Here is a 22671-nt window from a genome sequence, read left to right as displayed (position 1 = left end):
TTTGTTTGTCAAACTTTAAAGCAGAAGATTTTTACACACAGATACAGATTTTTGGTGCGCAAGTTTTCACCTTCTATTTTACAAGTTCTTACATCAAATCTACAAGCTCATCCATTTTGGAACATTCTTACCTTCATATGCATGCTCACCCCGAGGGAAGCAATGAGATAATCACACAGTAGGAACAAAAGGTTGCTGGAACCAGGAGGAAATCTTTGACTTCTTAAACTTTTTGATTTTAAATTTATATTATAGGTTTGGATATGAAGAATGCAGAAAATGTTCTGATGTCTTTGAGAAGAGTGTGTGCAGGTTCTTGTTTTGATGCCTGGTTATGGCCTTTTAACCCCCATTTTTCCTTCAAATGAAAACTCTGTAGAATATACTACAGACCACAGAACACGATTTGGATGCTTTTCTGTTACTCTTTTGGGTTAATCATACTGTTTCTTGTTGGGACCAGTAGCCTTTATGTTAAACAAAGACCGGTTCTGATAACTTCAAAACATGATTATGGCTGAAATGGGATGATAAGTCTACGTCATGGTTAGGATATAGAAAAGATGATGAGTAGATGTAGTGTTTTGAGTTTGCAGCCTTGCAAACTCGTGTGTATTATTAGGTTTTTTTGTATAACCTTGTGAGGGGCGTTTTTGGTACAGACTGATCTATGTGATCCTTTTTCACTCTGGGTTATTCACATTGTTTCACAACATGACCAGGGTTTTCTTTGCAAACACAACAAGACCCTCGTTTTCAGGTGGACTAGTTTTCGGTGAGATCTCACACATGTTTGATGACCCAATAGAGATGCAAGCCAAACACACCTGTGGGAACAGCTCACCTTTATTGAAAACAAAAAGAAGACTATTTCTATTGTGTCACAGTAATAGTTGCACGATAATGAAATGAATTGTAGGACATATATGGAGGCCTACAACTTGTGACCTTTTAGTCACAGGTTAGGCTATATGAGGCTGTTAGGATTGCCAAAAAAAATTTCATCAAATAGTTGGGGCTGTAAAAAAAACCGTAACATGTCTCACTGCTGATAGAAGAAGTGACTCCTGCCACGTACTGTACCGCCTTATGTAGTAACTGCGGTAAAGGTTCAAGAATGTGTTGAATGAGTTCAGCGTTGCATTTTTGGCTTCAAACATCCGGGCTGTTTAAAAAAATGAAGGTTTTTGTAGAACTGGTACATTCTCCTCTATAATGTCTTTATTAGTCTACAGAGCTATTATTATTCTACGGCCATGTTCACATCGCCCTCGACAACACGTGTTTAAGTGACCACTTCCAAGTCCATGTAAACACAGGTATAGGCACGTTTTGGGCTTTTGCGTTCGAAGCTCTTGCGCATAGCTGTGAAGGTTTCTGTCACACTTTTCGGGCACAAACTGCACCGCCACTGAAGGTGCTTTGAAAGTTAAACCAGGTTGACCAATCACGGACTTGGATTTGGTGGTGGCGTATGGATGACGTGCTAAGTGCCAACTGTTTAATGGAGGGAGGAATTTATAGTTGCGTTTTGTGCCCGGCCGTAATTTTGACACCAAGTCTTTCATATATTGGAATACAGTAGAGCTGTGAAAGAAAAAGCCTAGATAGAGCAAAATTCACGAGATTTGCACTGATTTGACATTTCTCACCAAACTTCTTTCAACTGTAGGTGGTGAACATGCGCTAGTAAACGGTTGAAATAGAAGAAGAAGCCCCTCCTTGCTCGTCCAGTGTGAACACCACGGGATAAATGTGCGTTCAAGAGCTCGCTAAACAGGCATCCTTGAACGTGTGTCACATGCCAAGTGTGAGCATGGCGTGAGAACTAATACATTTCATTCAACAGACCTTAAAAGGTCCTTATTTTCTGGGCAGCAGTGGCTCAGGTGGTTGAGCGGGTCGTCAATGATCAAAGGGTTGGCCGTGCGATCCCCGCTCCCCCCAGTCAACTGTCGATGAGCCCTTGGGAAAGACACTTCACCCTCCTTGCCTCCAGTGTGGCTCTACTGGTGTGTGGATGTGTATGAATGTCCCGGTGATGGTCAGAGGGGTTGTAGGCGCGAACTGGCAGCCACGCCTCTGTCAGTCTGCCCCAGGGCAGCTGAGGCTACATCAGTAGTTGCCATCACCAAGTATGAATGAGGAGTGAATGAATAATGGACACAATGTAAGCGCTTTGAGTGACTTGAAAAGCGCAGATAAATCCAATCAATTATTATTATTATTATCATTATTATTATTATTAAAGCAAAAGATGACCTCTATTCAACCACTGATCACAACATTGGTTTTAGTTCATTTTGAACAACTGCAGTGTTGCAGATAGAAGAATCTTGCTCCTGAGACTGTTTTTCAGTTACTGTCACAGTATTAGCTCAGTCTTTCTGTCCGGCTCGTCTTCCTGCCTCACAGCTCTGAAACTGACCAGGAAGCCACCATGAGGCATTTCCTGCATATTTGCCATCAGCTTAAAGGAGTAGTTTCTGGAAACGACCCACTCTTTCTAGCAGGGGTGTCCCCACCGTGCTCCTGCATGTTTTACAGCCAGAGCTTGTGTAACTTCATATATACCTTTCACCCCAATAACGGCGAGTCTTTTAGAGCTCTAATGAAGCTCATATGCTGCCCCATCTTTGATGTCACATTACCATGGAGACTTGCAGGCTCTGCTGGCTCAGTTCAAAGCTTTACTCATTCAGACCCTGGTTTAATTTAGTTTGCGGCTGCCTGGATGTTAATTTTCTGACAGGTGACACATCGCAGACCAGAGCAAGCCTTGATGTTCGAGCAATTTTTCCATCTCCTGATGTGACTGCTTTAAACTATTTGCAGAAAAACAAGAGGCCCCAAAAAAAACAATACCACACAAATCATGACATGAAAGTTAAATAACTGAGGCTGCACAAAGAATGGTCATACATGGTATAAACTTTTTTAAACTAAAAATCTTTTCTTTGGAGAAAAAAAGCAAAAACCGGCATGTTTTGAAGCCATTTTCAACAGAAAAACATGTAATATCCAAATAATAATGACATAAATGAATGCAGTTTCCAATCCACATTGAATTCTCATTTTAAACAATGTCACTTACATGATATTAAACATTTACATGTTATTCTACCTTATTTTCTGTAATTATTTAATAGTAGCAACAGTACATTTAGAAAAAACAACAAATTTGATCTATTTTAACCTTTGAAATGGTCAATTCAATTTTATTTGCATGACCCAATATTACAACAATAGTCTTTTCAATGGGCTTCATACCGGTAATTGTATAGTAAACATGAATCATAAACAACATGAAGTCATAGAATTCATTAGGTATTGGCTAAACTAAACTAAACAGACTAGGCTAAGCTGGGCATCCTTAACTTTAGATCCTCCTCGGTAAGGAAAAAAAGAAGAAATCTCAGGGGTGTCCACATGGAGGAGGGATCCTCCCCAGGACAGACAGGCTATGTGGCAGGACTCCTAGAGAGAGGAATTAGCTTATCTAGTCATGTTGGTCCACCATCTTTGCTCGGATATCACAAACTGTTGAGCAACATTTATTTTCGCAGCATTTAGTCATTAAAAATCTGTCTGACAGGAAGACGGCAACAGCTGGGAGGTACATCAAAAAGAGGCTCTTTTGTCTTTAGAGGGAGTGTTTGCATTAAGTGTCCGTTGCATAAATCCCAGAATGCCCGGTTAGCCCGTTGTCCGCTTGCAGACACATCTCACGCTGCTGTTGAAAGACTTTGCTCTCACAGAACCTCAAAGTGCAGCTGCAGACATCTCTCACATGGCTGTGATCTCCAGCGTGTCCACAGGGTCTTTGTCGGTGTGTGTGTGTGTGTGGTTCACGAGGTTGTGAGAGTAATCTATCACTCAGCGCCTTCTAACACAACAGGCCTCTCAGAGTAGCTTTAAATCTGTCTTATCTTGTAGTTTTTGTTGAAATTTCCTCTAAGAAGATTGCAGCCGTGCTCCTCGTCGCTATGGTAAGTGCTTTGTTGGATTCCCTTCTCATCCTAGACCTAAAACAACGTGCCTAAATTATGGCTCCTGCTTAAGTTATTGTGTTTTATAGCAAAACCTCTATCATTATGTTAGTCTGGCTGCCTGCTGAATACATGAAACAAGTTAGTTCTGCATGTTTTCCCTCAGATGTGCACTGACTTGTGTTCTGCAGCAATAGAAAATGCATTAACTGGATTTTTAGTTCAGACTCAATGCTGAGACTCACAAAAGCCTGCTTGTGTGACATGCAGAATCTGGTTTATTTAAGAAAAAAGACTAAATGTAAACAAAAACATTTATGAGAAGAAGCAAAAATTAAATTCAGTCATACCGTACTTATATTAACTTGTTTGTCTTTTTTAGGATTTAGGTAAGAAGACAAAACTCTCATGTTTCAGCCGAAGGTTAGCGGTGGTTATCTCAGCAGCCCGGCTAATGCCAAGTTTGCTAATGACCTTTGACCTCCTCTGTAAAGCAGAAGTGACTCTTCTGAGTTCACACTAGGTGTGTGTAATGAATTCAAGAACGCACTAAAAGTTATTATTGAACACGCTTTTAGCGTGTGGTGTTTGCTGCCCAATAGTGCATGCTCCAACAGTTGGGAGGGGCTTGGTGTGAAATTTTGAAGTGGGACAAATTTTATGAATCTTGCCCCAAACTTTTTCCCCTCACAGGTCCATTACAATAAAAAGACTTGGTGTCATATAATTCTGGCTAGGTGAAACCAAAATATTAATTTCTCTTCCATGAGCAATTTTAAAATGGTTGGCACTTCTATGAATTTAAAGGGAACACATCCATCATTACCAAATTCCGCTCCCTGATTGGTCAAAGTTCTACTGGTTTAACTTTCAATGGTCAGTTCAATGGTCACGGATTTTGTACTAAAAAATAGACTAAAAAAAGACTTAAAAAACATGCGTAGCGACACGTGAAGATGGGAGATTCGAATGTTGAATCCTGAAACATGCATTTACACCCATTTATATTGACTTTCCATTGCGAATGTAGCATTTTGGATTTTCTCTAAACCCACTTAATATTTAATTCCCACACTGATCTAAAAAATACACAACACAACTCTACGCAATATGCCATATTCATCTATAAAATATAAACCTCAACGCAATATGGAATTTTACTCTACAATACACAATTTTACACATCTGATGTCTACAAATCCCAAAACACCACACTACTTAATATACTATTTTACTGTTTTTTTTTCACAACTAAAATACACAACTCTACACTATATCCCATACTTATTTACAAAACACAAAACCCTGAACTACACGAAAAAACCCACAAATAAACTGTAGGATACATTATGCCATGCTATTGTTTACAGAACACAACATTGCACATGCCTACAAAACACCCTGCAACATAATATACCATACTACTGTTTGCAAAGCTAATAAATGCAACATAGCACAATATGCTAAACAAAGTACTATTTATTCAAACTCAACCTTTCTTTTTTTTTTTAGTAGGGCCAGGTGTGTGAGATTATATGTATAGACACAAACTTCTGGCTCAGAACTGAAATTACCATATTGAAAATATACACTTCAAGGTTGTTGGAGCTTCACAGACATCTGAAACTACTTTGCAATTGCTTCAGTGAGCAGCAAGAGGAAGACGTGCATGCTCATTAAAAAATCAAGGGATCGAGGGCAGAATTTCAGCTCATTATGGTAACTTGGTGAACTTTGCTTCATGATAATCAGGGCCAAAAGCAGACTAAACATTTGGAAGAGATGTTTGTCCGGCTGGCAGCTTAGGTCCTATTGTCCACCAGCAAATTAAACAATTTAAGCCAACACTTTTATCTGGAGGAAGTCCCCAGGATCAAACAATGAGCGCATTTCTGCAGACTTCCAGGTATTGCAAACACTCCTGAGGTTGTTTAGGGTGTTGTTCATGTGTGTAATGGAGCACACATTTGTATTAAGGGACGCAAAACAAAGTATTTTAGTATAAGTGGAGACAATCATTCTTTAGAAGTGCACTTTTTTTGTTGCAGTTAATGTCAATGTTACCACAATGAATCTAATGTTTGCAACAATTGAGTCTAAATTAACACGATTAGACTTATTTTCAGATTTGAAATGTTAGCAAACTGCAATACACAAGCATTTACTTTCATAAACAAAAGTTAATGAGTCTATTTCTAGCCCTCCCCATAAAAATTCACTCTCAGTGCTCAAAGGAAAATACCATTATTTATGACAATTCACAGAAATTTCAAAATAAAAGAATACATTTTGGAACATTCACTTTCAATAGTGAGGTACCAGTACAATTTTTTTCTACATTGTGGTGCTGATTGTAAGTGTCTATTCCTGAGCCATATGTTGCTCTATTTTTTTTTTAATTGAACCTTTATTTAACCAGGTAAATAAATGTGTTCTTGTTTAAGATATTTCTTATATAGGTTATTTCTCTGATGTGGCTTTTTGGCTATGAAAAAAATGGTAACATTTTAAATAAATAATGAGTTTGTAGTTTTGGTTACTTTGATTTAGATAATTAAGTTTTGCCATCTTTTAAATATATTTTACAAGAAAACTTAGCAAATTATTATTAATTATTAGAGTAAGCTTGTAGCTCATTATCTAATCTTCTGCTTAACAGCAGCATGTAGTTGCTGTTAAGAGGGAAATTCTTAAAAAAAGAATTTTGATTTACGTATTTAGACATAGTACAGTAATAGAAATGGGAAAGGGTTGCTTTCTTGCATTTTTTGGTTTGGTTGTTGTTTTTGTTTTATTTTATTTTATTTTCTTTTTTAAGGGGCATGAGCTAAGCTTCTGCCTTTCAAACGTGTCTGCATTATTTTTTGTTGTTGCTGCTATTATTGTAATTATTATTACTATCCACTATGAGTGCCATGTTGAATGCACTTTACTATTAACATGTTTAAAACCAATTTTTATGATTAAACAAATAAATTTAATTTAATTCAAGTAAAAATCTACTGCAGCAGGAGGAATTTATGTGACACAGGGTTCGCTTTATTTTGAAAGGAGCTTGTATTTGCTGCTGTCAAAAGTAAGAAAAGTTAAACTTCTTGTATTTAAGAAAATTACACTTGTTTATAAAAAATAACACTTTTTATTTATTCATTCATTCATTTTCTTCCGTTTATCCCTTTCGGCCTAAGTGGCCTATCCCGGACACTTATGGGCAACGGCAGGGATCACACTTTTATGAACCAGTTATATATAGTAAATGTAAAAGCTACATTTTATAAATTAATGGCTTAATGGTCACAAAAACATAAATAAAGTGTATTTTTCTAAACCATGAACTTTGTTGCTTTTGCTGGGTTAAGAAATGGCGCCAATGGCTCTTTTAGCGTTTAAAGGTGCAGACCCATGGTTTAGTGATCAAGATGGAGAAAGTAAGTTAGGAAAATGTTGAGCTGTCATCTTTAACTTAGGTAAAATATTCATTTATGTTCAGTTTTTTTCTTCTTCTTAAAAAAAGTTCCACAAACAGATCAATTTTCAGGGTTTTCTCTAGTTCCTCCGCCCTCGTTCCACATGCTTCCTGCAACAGACAACCCACTATTAATCCTGAGTGGACAAGAGAAGCCTAATATCCTGTTCAAGCATGAGCCCTGCCACATCAAGCTGACTGGCTCCAGGCCTATCGGGCTGAAACTAAAACCTTGGCTCCTCTGTGATATATGGAGTGTGCCTCTGTGTTTGCTTTAAGCTTTGATTGTTGCTACATCCATAAAAGCTGGACATTATGGGGTCAAGAGCACAGCAGGTTCTTCTTTTTGTGGCAATTGTGTTTTCTGTAGCAACTGATTCTTCTTTCCTCTTTTTTTACCGTAAACCGGAGTAAGTCACACAAGTCTGCGTAATCATGCTTTTGGAAGAAAGCATCATCATAAAAGAGTCTAGAAGGATCGTAACTTAAACCATCTTTGATAGGAAACCATCTGCAAAAGTTTTGATAGCTAAAGGTTTTCTAAAGTCAAGAGAGTTCTCCAAAGCAAAACAACACTCAGGAATAAATCTTCTATCAATAAGAGAAAAAAGAAATGAAACACCCATGAGCCTGAAGCTGGGCTGTTTCCGTTTTTCAGGGCAAATTTTGCTCAAAAAAACTGACCTTAGCATTTTCAATCAGCCATGAATGTGTTCTTTCCTGGATTGTAACAATACCAGGATATCCTTGCACACATATGAATATGAAGGTTGTACAAGCTTACTCTGTTACTTTTGCAGTATTTCAGTAACCATTTGTAAAGTTCTCATTCACAGTCAATGGGTGTACCCCACGATTGCTAAACAGTAACTGGGTTGGCTCCAGCAGCCCCAAAACCCTGAAAGGGATTCAGCGGGTTCTGAAAGTGGATGGCTGGATTTATAATAGAAAAACCAGAAGTCTTCCTCAGCTATGGGCTGGTTTCACTGTTGTTGTTAACTTCTTTTGCATTTCTTATCAGGATGCACTACAATATCCAAATTGTATTTGTAATGACGGATACCATGAAAAGGTCATCACATCCCCTTTTATTTCTAAACACTAAAAGAATAATTAATCCAGAAAATTAAATGGCAAGACAGCAAGCGCTGCAAACAGCCCCAACCTGCCGCCAGTGGCTTACCTGACTCATGTCTCGTGGGTCACGACTCACGAGAGTCGCAACTCCCAGCCATGAGATGTGACCCGCGAGCCGGCTCACCAAAGCTTACATGCAATTTAATGCCATAAACTGGATCCATTTTGCACCATCATATTATCCTGTGGCTCTCAGTAGTGTGAGATAAAGCATATTGATAAATTATTGATAAAGCATAGACATCGCAATTTCCGCCATCATAATATCCGCTAATTTGACCTGAAGCACAAATAACATCCGTGACAAAAAAGCTACAGTGTAAGGTATGGAAAACTTAGCTCTGGATCAGAAAAGATCCAAACTTTTTATTGTTTATTTAATTTAAATCCAACCTTTTTTTGATTGTATGCCTAAATGAAATCTTATGACTGAGTTCAAACTTCAAGGGCTCGCATTGCTTGTGGATTCCACTCCAGGGGAGGAACACCCGCATAGTGCGAACCAAAGTTTGTGAGTCAGGTGCAGCTCAAGGCAAAAGTCAGCGCTCAGAGCCACTCCTACCACATATCCACTCATTTTATTAACCAAACTCACAAACAGAGAGCTACGGGTGAATATGATGGAACAAAACAATCCACCATGTCAAAAAGCGCTCAGATGCCCAATTTATGGCATAAAATTCCTTTGAAGCTTTGGTGAGCCGGCTCACAGCTCATGGCTGTGAGTCCCGACTCAAGTATCATTAGTTGTGAGCCAGAAGACTTGAGTAGTGGCTCACGAGACCTGAGTTGGGACTCACAAGACCAGAGTTGTGGCTCACGAGACCTGAGTCGGGACTCACGATACTTGAGTCGTGGCTCACGAGACCTGAGTCTGGTATTCAGGAGACCTGAATTGTGACTCACAAGACCAGAGTCTGTTATTCAGGAGACCTGAGTCCTGACTCACGAGACCTGAGTCTGGTATTCAGGAGACCTGAGTCGTGGCTCACGAGACTTGAGTCTGTTATTCAGGAGACCTGAGTCTGTAATTCAGGAGGCCTGAGTCCTGACTCACAAGACCTGAGTCTGGTATTCAGGAGACCTGAATTGTGACTCACAAGACCAGAGTCTGTTATTCAGGAGACCTGAGTCCTGACTCACGAGACCTGAGTCTGGTATTCAGGAGACCTGAATTGTGACTCACAAGACCAGAGTCTGTTATTCAGGAGACCTGAGTCCTGACTCACGAGACTTGAGTCTGTTATTCAGGAGACCTGAGTCGTGACCCACGAGACTTGAGTCTTTTATTCAGGAAACCGGAGTCTGTTATTCAGGAGACCTGGTTCGTGACTCACGAGAATTGAGTTTGTTATTCAGGAGACCTGAGTCTGTTATTAGGGAGACCTGGTTTGTGACTCACGAGACTTGAGTCTGTTATTCAGGAGACCTGAGTCGTGACCCACGAGACTTGAGTCTTTTATTCAGGAGACCTGAGTCGTGACCCACGAGACTTGAGTCTTTTATTCAGGAAACCTGAGTCTGTTATTCAGGAGACCTGAGTCTGTTATTAGGGAGACCTGGTTTGTGACTCACGAGACTTGAGTCTGTTATTCAGGAGACCTGAGTCTGTTATTAGGGAGACCTGAGTCGTGGCTCCCGAGACCCGAGTCGTGGCTCCCGAGACCCGAGTCGTGGCTCCCGAGACCCGAGTCATGACTCACGAGACTTGAGTCGTGATTCAGGAGACCAGAGTCGTGGCTCACGAGACCCGAATCGTGTGTCACGTTGCCTGTTTCCTCCCTATCGGTTCATTTCTTCTGGTCTTGCTGAGACACCAGTTTTAATCTGTTTTTTCTTTTTCTTCGATGTCCACTTAGGGGTAATAAAGAAAAAAACGTTGAGATGTTTTCATTATTTTACATGTTGGTTGCCTAGTAGAGTGCAGAGGTGACTGTAGAAAGTCTCTTTTGGGTACCTTTAGCCCCTATTGACTCAAATCTAAGTGGTTCATTTATGTATTGGGTTCATTATTTCTGCCTATGATCCACTGTGTATGTTTACTGAACACGTTCATTAAGCAGTATTTTGGCATAAATGGAACCCTATAAAAAATATGGAATCCATCCAGATCCTGAGTTTGAACCGGTTTGTTTTCCTTCAACTTTTGCCTGTGGACGGTGGGTGGGAGCTCCACCTGTCCCAGCCGCATCTGCAGCTTGATGAGGCCCCCACCCCCGCCACCGTCACACGTCTCCCTGGGAGCCGACCAAAGCGCACAGAAAGCCGCAGCTCCTTCACTGCAGGACTCAGGCGCGCATTGGAGGAATGTCTGGCGGTTCGTTTGGAGTTTTCTATGAGAAATTTACCGAACTTTTTTTGATCTGTTGGTGTCGATAACGGTGGTTTGAGAATGGCTCAGCAGCAGAGACTCGTTCAGCTCAGCGCTGCCTCGCTCGCCGTCGTCCTAGGACCGGACGAGGAGAGTTTACGCGCCGGCGGAGGGAGCGTAAACGCAAACAGCACGAGCGGTCAGGAGATCTTTGCGGACTTTAAGGCGCAAAACCTGCGCAGTTTCTGGAATAAGAGACTGGTTAAGGCTATAGCTGAAGTGTGCTTTCAGGGATGGATGGAAAACCTGGTGCTTTTTGTACAAGGGAACGCAAACAACCTGGAGGTGCTGCGGGAAGCGTGGATGCGCAGAGCTCTGAGATCCCCGAAGGGGTTCATCATCAAGGCTGTCGGTACGTGAACTCACCATGGAATCAATGTTGTTCTGGGGGGTGCCACTGTAGGGGGGGTGTCAATTTGACCATGAATAAACATCTTTCTAAAACAACTTTTGACACAAAAGGTTATAATCAAACAGTTCAGACAACTGCTGTTTTAGACCAGTTGTCCCTTCTTTTTTATGTTTATATTAGTGAAATGTTATTATATATGTGTGTGTGGTTTCTCGAACTAAAACGGAAAAATGATTTCAGAAGATTTTAGAAAACACAAAAACTCACATTTATGTTTTTACTTTGAAATTTCCATTTGGCTAAAGTGACCTTCATCACACCAAAATAATTTACAGGGTGGTGTCTTTTCTCATGTCATCGTGCTGGGAGAGGTTTCCTCTGTTTCAGGAGGTGCTTTCAATTGCAAGGCAACCCAGATTTCTGTTTCTTCAGTCTTTCTTTCACTGCAAAAAGTCCTAGAGGCGATAGAAGACATCTTGATCAGTGTCCTTTTGTTGTTTGCAAAACTGCTTGCAATTACTTGTAATTGATCCTTTTCCTTATACGTTTATCTTTATAGCAGCTTAAGCTGTGCAGAAACAAAGGAGCTGGAGCGGAAACCTTCCAGCAGACTCTTATGGGTGATCTCATGGGTTGTAAATGTCTGTCAGACCTCAGAGTTCAGGGGAAAATGACAATCATGTGTTTGGGGGTTTTGATTCTAATGACTTAATTTTTAGGCATTATACATTTTAATTCACATGTTTATAATTTTAGGTTGTAATTAAGTGTTTTGAAACTTTCTTACCCTTCCACCTTAAATATACTCTACTGGATGTCATTTCTGCGTCTGTCTGTCAATCTATCGGCCCTTCAGACAAGTGAATGGAGGACTGTGAATGAGAGACCACACAGAGGGTGACCCCGGGGGGGTGTGGAGGGAAAGGAGAGGCTGAAATGCCATCCTGCTGTGAAACACTCTGAGGCTGCTTGCACTCAGCGCACAAACAAACGGCAAATGGGCCAAAACATGGTGCTGATCTTGTTATTCTGAGCTATAAAAGGTGCAAACAAGCACTCATGAGCTCAGATTTGGATGCAATGTTTGGCATCGGGATCTCACACTCCGCCTGTTTGAGCTTCACACCAGGAACTTGTTGGCAAACACCTCTGTGTGCATACAAGTCACCCTCCAGTCCTCCTTAAAGACCCACTCTGATCATCTTTTGATCTATTTTGTAACTGCCGTTGCAGTTACATTCGGATATCTTGGGAAGCAGGAACCGTCTTTACGCGTGCTTCAGAAAAAGGGTCGTTGTTCTTCCTTTTCATGGCATTTATTTTCTTGAACTGTACAAATATAAAGTACAAACCACAAAAATACTCAAAAGCATGAATACTTCCTTACTGTAAAAATAACATGTTCTAAACACAGTTTAAGCTATGTTTAAGATTAATGTGCTGCCGTGCTTCCCAAGTTCAAATCCAAAAGCCAATGCCCATAAAAGACACGGCGGCTCCCAAAATGCACCTAACCAATAGGAAGCCGGAACAGCTGCATGGCCAAAGAATTACAGGCACATGCATGCATTAAATCTAATAGATAACCGAAATTCAGCCAAATGGCTCCAACATATTTTAAAAGTGTTCCTGTCAAGATTGTGTAGTTTTTAGCCTAAATCAAAAGTCTGTGTCGTTTGACAAAGCTTCTACAGAGTTAATTAGAAATTCACCTCTGAGTTGTGGGTGGGACCGTTGGTGCAAAGCAAGGCCACCTCATCTGTTTACACTCTCTTCCACTACCTTACAGCCCCTCACACCCCCAACCTGACATTAGCGGTGCAACAAAAATGGTGAGTGATAATGGAGATATCCAGCCGTACAGTTTTGAGCCAGATGCCAGCTCAGACGAGGAAAACAGAGACATGGCTCACCCAGATTATTTTCTACATCACAAACAAGCTCTTTTTCAAACAGCATTTTTTCGTCTACTGCTGATTCACAAGGAATTGCTTAAAGAAATACTTAGAAATTCAATTTTAATCTTAATTGTCTTAATAAATGTCATCCATCTTGAGAAAAATTCCTCAAGAACGTGTTAAAAACATCAAAAACAAATTTCACTGGAGTGAGTCTACTACTGCAATTTGTATGGAAATCAGAGCTGGCAGGCTGTCAGAGCCTAGTTTACAGCCTTCCTCGCTGAGGACCGGTCAGCGGTGAATCACTGAGCCGACCGCTGCCACCGCTCTGCAAGCAGAATTGATGTCCCCAGCTTTCATGGCCATTGAGGGCCCATAGATGTCAGACTGTGATTGATATCAGGCATGGGCCGAAAGCCTTGACATTGTCCTGGAATAAATATGTCATCCGGAAAACAGAAATGTTTGACGTATGGGCTGCGGTGAGTTTCAAACAGCAATGTTTCCTTTCCCAGGACAGAGCAAGGCTGCAATGTGTTAGTACTACAGCAAAGCGTGTTTTTGGAGGGAGTATGTAAGTAACTAATGCTGAAGTGAACTAAACCAGATGACAGCAATAGAAGGGAGACAGAGAAGTCATGACAAAGCCTTCAGACATGCAAACCAGCCTCTTAAATTTGAGGGAACTCCTGTCTGGATATCAGAGCTGAGTCTGCACAGCCACCTCCAATGGGAGCTTTGCAGGAAAGGAGGTGTGCAGGAGGGTGGATGGGGGAAGGGGTCTATGGGGAGGTAAACAGACATGGAGAGGAGTTCATATATACAGGCTTGCGTTGTGGGAGTGGGCCCCACTGGTACTAGGAGTGACCTCCGTGCTTCAAATCCTGTATGTCTGCAGGGTTTTTTTCTCATTATTCTCTGTTTACTTATCTCTCCAGCCAGCTTCAAAATCATGTCAGTAATGAGCAGCATGAGCAGAGTCAACATCCTTTTGAACTGACAGCTCTGATTGTACTGTGAGAAATCACTTTACAGTGACCCTGTGGCACAATATCAACCAACATGTGGCGACAACTAGAAGCACAAAAAAACAAAACAGAATTATGTGCCTTTTTCTCATTATGGAGGTCATATACAGTGTGAATAAAATTCAGCTTTAAATTGCATTTCTGAGTAATTCTTTATCCAAATCGTTGGTAGTCTGGAGCAGACGAAAAAAGTGCTGTTTAAAAAAGCTAGTAGGTGTGACATCCAAGCTACAATTGGCAGGCCACACGCTTCCTGCTGCGCTCCATTCTGATGCATCCACTTGCAGACAAATAGATCCGTGTACGTCTTTGTTTTCCTCATGCAAGCTGGTATCTGGCTGAGAACTCTATAGCTGGATAGCTCCAATACTGCTCACCATTTTTGTTGCACCGTTAATGTTAGCGTGGGGTTGTGGGGGACTGTTAGCTAGTGGGCGAGTGTAAACAGATGGCTGATGGGAAGTGAGAACAGGATTACTCCGCGCCAACAGTCCCGACCACAACTAAGAAGTGAATTTCTGATGAACTCCTGCCGCTTTGCAGAAACTATGTCCTCGATAAGATCACAGGTTTTTTGATTGTGGCTAAAATTGCCATAATCATAATTAAAAGACCACTGAGAACGCTTTTAAAATAGATAAAAAAACGATTAGTCTTTAATGAATAATAATTTTTAAAATTTCCAGTGATTAAAAGTAAATTATGTTGTTCAGCTAATTACACAAACTTTTCATCATTAATTTTCTTAACCGCTTTTCCCTTTCGGGGTCACGGGGCTGCCGGAGCCTATCCCAGCCACTTGTGGGCGAAGGCAGGGGACACCCTGGACAGGTTACCAGTCTGTCACAGGGTAGAATTTCCACAAACACACACCCATTCACTCTCACGCTCACACCTATGGACAATTTAGAGTTGCCAATTAACCTATGAAGCATGTTTTTGGACAGTGGGAGGAAGCTGGAGACCCTGGAGAGAACCAACGCATGCACAGGGAGAACATGCAAACTCAACACAGAAAGGTCCCCCGTTGATGTAGTTTTTCACGTCCCCCAGCTGGGACTTGAACTAGAGGCCTTCTTGCTGTGAGGCAAGAGCGCTAACCACTGCGCCACCGTGCAGCCCATTACACAAACTTTTTACAGCAAAAAGCCCCAAAACACCAAAAGAAAACTAAGAAAATGTGTTTTTTTTGCCATATAAGGGATTATTTTACTAGTCCTTCTCTGTGTCATGGAGAAAACAGTAGAAGTATAAGAAGCAGCACCCTTATTTAAACATTTCTATCTGGGTAAATGTACTAGACGATGTATGTACATACATTTGGTAAATATTGTTTCTGAATTACTGCATTAATCTAAATTTTAGATTTTTCTTAAATGTATACAATTTCTAAGTTTTGGCCAGATAAAGTCTTCCAAAAGTTTCAAGTAAAAGCCAGCCCTTGCCAGGTTTCGGTGCTTCGATCAGGTTTCCTGCTTAATCTCTCGTTTTAGATGTTGGCATGGCCAGCTGCGCCAGTGTCCAAAGGTCGACCCAGGGATTATTTATACCAGCTGGCCTTGAAGCGGTTGGTAATCCGTCAGGAAATCGCAGAGAGAAGTCTCTGCTTTCCTTCGTCCTACCAGTGTGGTGACGGGGTTTAGCATCATTTAGAACCACAGCAATTTGTTAAATTACATTAGTGCATCTGTGGTCTGCTATTCAACCATGAAAAGAGACTTTTCTTCTCCACTGTGGCCTATTCATATGTTCAGAACATTGAAAATCCTTTCAGGCAATAAGTTTTTCACTTTTAGGCAGTTTTCAACTTGAATGTTTTGGATTTAATTGGATTAAAACCATTGTAAGGATTGTTGCTTTTTCTTGGATTAATATTTTTTATGGATTCTTTTGCATTTTCATGCCTTCCCTCTTAAAATACTTGGGTTCTTTCTTCAACTCAAGTATTGGGTTATTCATGTTGGGATATGGGTTACGTTTTGGAGCAATACACATTTTTTGGGTTATAGAGGCCTAATTTTAACCCACTTTATGAGTTATTGTAACCCAGCAAAAAGTTAGTCCCTTTTTAACCTTGAAAGTGGGTTAAAAACAGCCCAGCTTTTTGAGCACACAAATGTATTCGAGTTTTATGCTGAAAACAGTGTTTTGCATGGATTAATGGCATAAAATCACTCACAAAGATTTTTGTCAATGACAGGAACAAAGTAGATTTTCTCAATCGTTGCGTCCTTTTGGTCCTAGTATCAATTCTGCCATACCCAGTTTGTTGGATTTTCATACAGTATGCTTTGCTCCTTTTTGAGTAACAGCTGAACTAAGCTGCAACCTCCTATGATCCTGAACCCAGTGATGCAAATAACGCCACACTGACATGTTTTCAAAGGTAACTTCTCACTGGAGAGCAGCTCAGGCTCTGCCTTTGCAACCAGATGCTTTAAAATGTGCCCCGGTCCTTCATTATTTAAAGCGTTGCTTTTGTCTTTGCTATTGAGAGGAGGTGATTCCATTAGGTGGAACATTCATGGATTGTTGGTCAGTTGGTGTAATGAGGTGTCCTGCATCCTCAGTATCTTCTAATCTGGTCTTCTGAATAAGGGCGTTTCACTGAGCCCTCTTACGTCCACCAATGTGCGTCTCCGTTTATGAGATTTCTGGGCACCAGAACTTTGCTTGGCTCTTTTCCTGAGCAGTATGTCTAATTTAACCCGCCGTGGCACAACCTAGTAGGGCATTCCTGAAACACTTCATTTTCCCTTTAGATCATTTCCTGATCTTGTAGCCTTGCTAGCCTCATTTATGCTCTTTTCACTTGAAAGTGTGGTTTTTTCACACAGGAGGTGTTGCCTTTCATTGTAAATGCCTCAAAGCTCCACTAATGGTCATAACTCCTCCAAATGTAATCTTATTAACCATGACACCCTCCAGCCAGGACTTACAAGCTTTAAAGGTTTCACCCCGTTCCAAGCAGCAGAGGTCAAAGGCTGCAGCCGTGTTGCTAACAAGCTGCCCTAAAGTCTTTCAGCTTTGGAGGATTTTTTTTTTTAGGAGGCAGACGGAGCAACAAGCATTCAAACAGGATCCAGGAGGTTTCACTGAACAGCAAAAACAGACCCCCTAAAGACACAAATCAAAAATTCTTAAAGTTTGAAAAATACTCCTTAAATAAGCAAAAAAATCTGCCAATGGGGTAAGAAAAATGGTTTTCCTATTTTAAGAAAAATAAACTGCTATCGTCATCAAGGCGTGTTTTCTTAAAATAAGACTTTTTTGACATTTAAAAACTTTAGTGATATGATTACATTCTTGCAAGACAGAAAATAAGACACTTTTTCTTAAGACAGCCCTTAGCAAAGAGTACTTAAGTGTACTATAAGTGTACTTAGCCTACACCAAAAGTGAGGCTGTATACATAAAGTTCACTTATAATATACTATCTAATCTGAAAATGATTCAGTTAGTATAATTCCTACACCTCAAGTACTTGATCCATAGCATCATTGCAATACTTGAACTTTTAATCAAGTATTCGTTATTAATAAAATAAACTTCACTACTTTTTGCATTCCATGTTTTTTTTGTTTGACTGGATGCTGCTGTAACTTACATTTATAACTCAGTTAAGTCGGTCAATGCAAAGATCCCAGCAACCTAGTTGGAATTTAACCCTTGTGCTATTCTATGACCCCACCCTTACATTGACATGTTCTCCCTACCATGACAAAGGTGGATAAAGGTGGAAAGATTTCATGTAATCCATGGACACCAGTGAAGATCACAAATCATTGAAGAAAAAAGGTTCAGCGCACTGTCTTGTGGGGTCTAGATGACCCAACTCACAATGTTAAAGTGCCTAGAATAGCACAAGGGTTAATGTTGCTGAAATATAATATTAATTACTTACCAGGCTGTAATACTATCAAGGTCAAAAGCAGTAAAGAAAACACTTCTTTAAAAATGTTTTTTTTTCAAAGTTAGTCATTTGATTCTGAATTGTTTTTAGAATATTTACACTTAAGTAAAATAATATAAGAAAATGAAAAGTTAAATCCCAATTAAAAGAATGAGTCAACTTATTAAACGTTTTCAAGAAAAAAAACAAGGAACGATAATCAATTATTGGATTAAAATAATGAAACAAAAACTATGATTATAGGTGGAAATGACACTTGACTTTGTGAAGGATCCAAAATGGCTGCTAAAACTGGCAGCAATGGTCAACAAGCATCACAATCTTAAGAAAACATTTAGGAAACAATGAAAGTCCTCAGCTTCAAAGATGATTTACCATGTGGCTGCAAAGCAATCATGTCAAATACATGAAACCAATGTAATAAAAGCTGAATATGACAGTGAAGAGCCAACAGGGAAGCTGAAGTTACTAGACTGCATATCAGACAGATGTCTGGCCACAGAAACACCTGTAAGTGATTGCAGTTGGCAGTTACACAAACCCCACATTCAACCAGAGCGCATGCAATAAGATCTCTCAACAGATACAATAAGAGAAAAGCACAGCTGGTCATTTGGGATTATGGTCTAAATTTAGCTTTAAAACTGTGTTTTTATTGGTAGAAATTCATGCATGCTAGATGTATTTTCCAAAATGTTCAATAATTTCTAAGTAGTCTTGTTTGAAATGATCAAAAATGTGGACTTTAACTTGTCGTATGTGACCTCAGGCTTGCAGCTCATCAGTTGTCCTTCCCTGTTGAGTAGGAGGCTCACCCCTAATGAGTTTCAGACCTATCAGTCACTGCTGAAACATTGGGCTCAGTCTTGCAATGGAAGTTAACCAGCGCCAAAAATAACAGCTGAGGACTTTCCTCTTAGTCCGACTTTCCAGCAGCAGCTTGGATTTTCTTTCCAACCCTTTTAGGTCCCACTGGGTTGACAAAAATGTTATTAAGCTTGTGTTATGATTACTGATAAATGAGGGATTTTCGAATCATTTCTTTGTTTGATTAACTTGTTCCTATATGACATTTTTGGCTATTTTAGTTTATTAATAATGCTTCCAGAAATCATGCAGAGCAACAGATGGGAGAGGCGTCATGGATCCTACAGCTGATAGTGGAGAGGAGCTCCTTGCTGGATTTTGGGATAATAAACACAGGAATCTGCCCCACCATGAGTCCAGTTAGGAGGAAATGGACCTCATCTGCATTTGCTGCCTGCTTGCTTGCTTCTGATTAATGAGCGCTGGAAACCCTGTTAGATTGCACGCATCTATGCTCTGGTGGACACACAGAAAAGGCCCGCAATGTTTCTGACCGCCACTTTGATTTAAAACTTTATTTCAAGTTAAAAAGATAGAACATGCACATGCAGAGTTTATGTCAAATATGATCCCTTTCAATCAATTAGTGAACTAGTACAATTAGCAGAAAAAAGAGCAACAGAATGCAGCTTTTTTTGTTTTACAAGATACTTGCTGAGATGCAACTTATTGCTTTTGTCCACAGTTGTACAAATCAGAGGTAAACAGGAAACATCATCTCCTGATGGTGATTCACAAAGGCTTCCTTTAGGAACAGGATTTGCCTGCCTTTTCTAGTGGGAAACCAAGAAAAACTGCATTTTCCCTTCAATAATATTTTTTTTAGCATTTAAGATCCAAATTATGTATATATTTTTATGATTGTTAGGTCACACTTATAATTCTGAACTGTTTTTTTTAATACAAAAAAATGTTTAAACTAAGCTGAAATGAACTTTGTCTGCTCATTTAAGCTTTTAGATTTGAATATTTTGCAGAAATTTGGTTTAAAACTTTTTCTTCAATCTCTTCGTGACGTCTTCGCTCCATGTTTATATGCAGTAAATTACGACTGTCGTCTGTAAACCGCACTGATAAGAAACAGAGTTAGCTTGAAAATCACCCACAATTAAATTCAGTAACATGGGAGAAGAGTCAAACAGAGATTTACAGAGACAACCCAGTACCTTGTCAGTATGGCAAAATACTCAGTGTTTTACTGTTTTCATAACACATCAAAAATCTAACATTTAAAAGACTCAATTTGGTGAAAATTCAGTTTTTTTCTGATTTGTGGCATTTTTCTAATAATAGACGATGTATATAAAAAATTTTACTCAAAGTTGTATTTCTGAGTATTTCTTCATTCAAATTGTTGTGAATCAGAAGCAGAAAAAAAGGCCATTTCAAGAAAATTGTAGTTGTGACTTAGGCACTACAATTGGCAGGCCACGAGATCCCTGCTCTGCTCCATTCTGATGCATCCACATTTGGATGCACTAAATCCATCTACGTCTTTGTTTTCCTCTTTCGAGCCTCAAAACTGTACGGCTGGATAGCTCCAATACTGCTTGCCATTTTTGTTGCACCGGTGATGTTAGTTTGGGGTTGTGATGGGCTGTAAGCTAGCGTGTAAAAAGATGGACTTTGGGAAGTCAGTGCAGGCATACTCTGTGCCAACAGTCTCGCCCACAACTCAAAGGTGAATTTCTAAAATGCCCAAATTGAATCTGACATCTTTTACAAATATTGTTTTGATTTTATTACTGTAGTTGCATCAGTTATATCAACACATCATCCTATTATGAACTTTGAGGTGTATAGAGCTTTAGAAATGTTATATTTGAGTGAGTGAGTATGATAAATAAGGCAATCTTACAATCCACGAATGAAAGACAGAGCACTAAATCCTCCAGCATAAATGTCTGGCTTTGAGCAAAAGGTTCTGTGACACAGAAGTGGCACCTGCTTACTCTGGAGTCGTGTTTATGTCTATAAAAGCAGAGGATAACCAGATATGGGGTGTGGTCCGTCAAATAAAAAGATGGGAAACTGCTGTGCTTTTAATGTGTCTCTTGGCTTCACTGTGTTGGCATCACATTACCAAAGTTTTTATCAGAATAAAAAATGATTAATTTTAGGTACTTTGTGGATTATGAGACAAAATGACATATTTGTTTACTTTAAAACAACCTCAGAGCTTTAAATGTAAAGTATTTTGAAGTCTTTAGTAAATAGCACAAAGTAGAAAACATTTACAGTTAAAAGTATGCTTTTTTCACACTAAACCCATTAATTTAAAATGTAACTAAAATGTACCTGACAACTCAATGAAAAAAAAATCCTCCAATTATCAGGTTAATTGTCACAGTTTACATTTTTTACAAAACTATTGCAACTGTGATATTAATGCACATTGCAAAGGTTTTCGTTCATTATATTGTGTTCTTGTGGTTTAGAAGACTTTTTTTTATTATAAAGGTTTCTATGGCGATGGGAGTCAACACAATCCTGAGCGGTTTTAGCTCATGAAAACTCTTTTGTCACAATACTTTGGCTTTTCATTCTGACCTTCTCTTGTTGACTTTTACACACCTCACTGAAAAGTTCCTAGACTGACGAAAGGTGCTTAAGACTAAAGTCACCTAAGAAAAGAAATTTAAAAATAGTCCAGATTGAACTATTTCCTTCTCCTCATTGCCTCAATTAATATTTAAGCAGTGGCACTCTGAGTCACTGAATGATCAACAAGACTGATTTAATATTTAACCAATGGCTTAGTTTTGGCTGAAATGTTGGTAGATTTGTAGGGAAACAATCAATGATCTGTCTTAATGTTTTACTGCTTACTGGTGAGTATTAAATGCATTCAAAGGAATAAATTTATTGTTTTCTTTGATCGTAATGTGGTTTTAAAAGGACTTGAAAGACAAAAAAACAGCAGTTCAGGTCTGCTTGTTGAAATATTTGTCTTCTTGCTGCTTTCTGAACGGTTCTTTTCACCCAGTTTATTAGGCTATTTAGGTGCAACGCCCACATCTGTGTGTTCTAGAGAAGTAAACTCGTAAAGCACACATACACAAAATAGGGAGGTAATGGGGGCTCGCCCTTCCAAAATACCTCCAGCGCTGGAGAAACGATTAACAAGGGATTGGGGTCATACATTGTATATAAATGTTTAATACTGGCTTATTGGAGGCTGGAACTTTTCATGTTCAACCTGCAGATGCACTGAAGCGTACCTTTGGCAAGGACTTACTCAGTGGAGTAGGGGGACTTTGCCATTGCTTGTGTGGAAAGGGATGAAGTTCTTATGGAGAAAAATCTAGAAAATAACAGAAAAGTAGGATAACTGGATCTGTGCTTTTTTGGATTTTAGAGAAATAAACAATTACAGACAAAATAAAATTTATGTTTGATTTTTGTCAGCTGTGGGACAGAGGTCAAAGAGCACAGTAAGGCTCCCCGGACCCCATACCCCCAGAGCACCCTGCTCAGGATACCACGGGGAACGCGGTCGAACGAAAATCCACAAAACACATATGGACTTGACAAGTGAACTCCCACAATCCCTCCAACACCCTAGATAGGGTGTAGAGCTGGTCCACTGTTTCACGACTAGGACAGAAACCGCACTGTTGTTCCTGAATCCGAGGTTCGACTATCAG

The 22671-nt window shown here is 39.8% G+C and overlaps 1 protein-coding gene across 3 annotated transcripts in view; it reads left to right on the top strand.

Annotated features, from left to right (window-relative positions):
- Positions 1–3851: 3851 nt before the first annotated feature.
- stox1 (storkhead box 1) overlaps positions 3852–22671 on the top strand; it is a 32988-nt gene continuing 14168 nt past the window's right edge. The window contains exons 1-2 of one of the 3 annotated variants that reach the window (XM_020709580.2): positions 10820–11102; positions 11195–11315. In XM_020709580.2, coding sequence (XP_020565239.1) covers positions 11201–11315 — 115 coding nt within the window. In that variant the 5' untranslated portion in view covers positions 10820–11102; positions 11195–11200. Of the gene's footprint in view, positions 3990–10792; positions 11316–22671 lie in introns of those variants that run through there. The other 2 variants (XM_078932020.1, XM_004077373.5) reach the window with 2 other exon arrangements.

The sequence above is a fragment of the Oryzias latipes genome, chromosome 15, assembly GCF_053564925.1.
Source record: "Oryzias latipes strain Hd-rR chromosome 15, Olatipes_Hd-rR_3.1".
Taxonomy (NCBI): Eukaryota; Metazoa; Chordata; class Actinopteri; order Beloniformes; family Adrianichthyidae; genus Oryzias; species Oryzias latipes.
The sequence above is the reverse complement of the archived record's forward strand: the minus strand, read 5'-3'. Positions and strand labels throughout refer to the sequence as shown.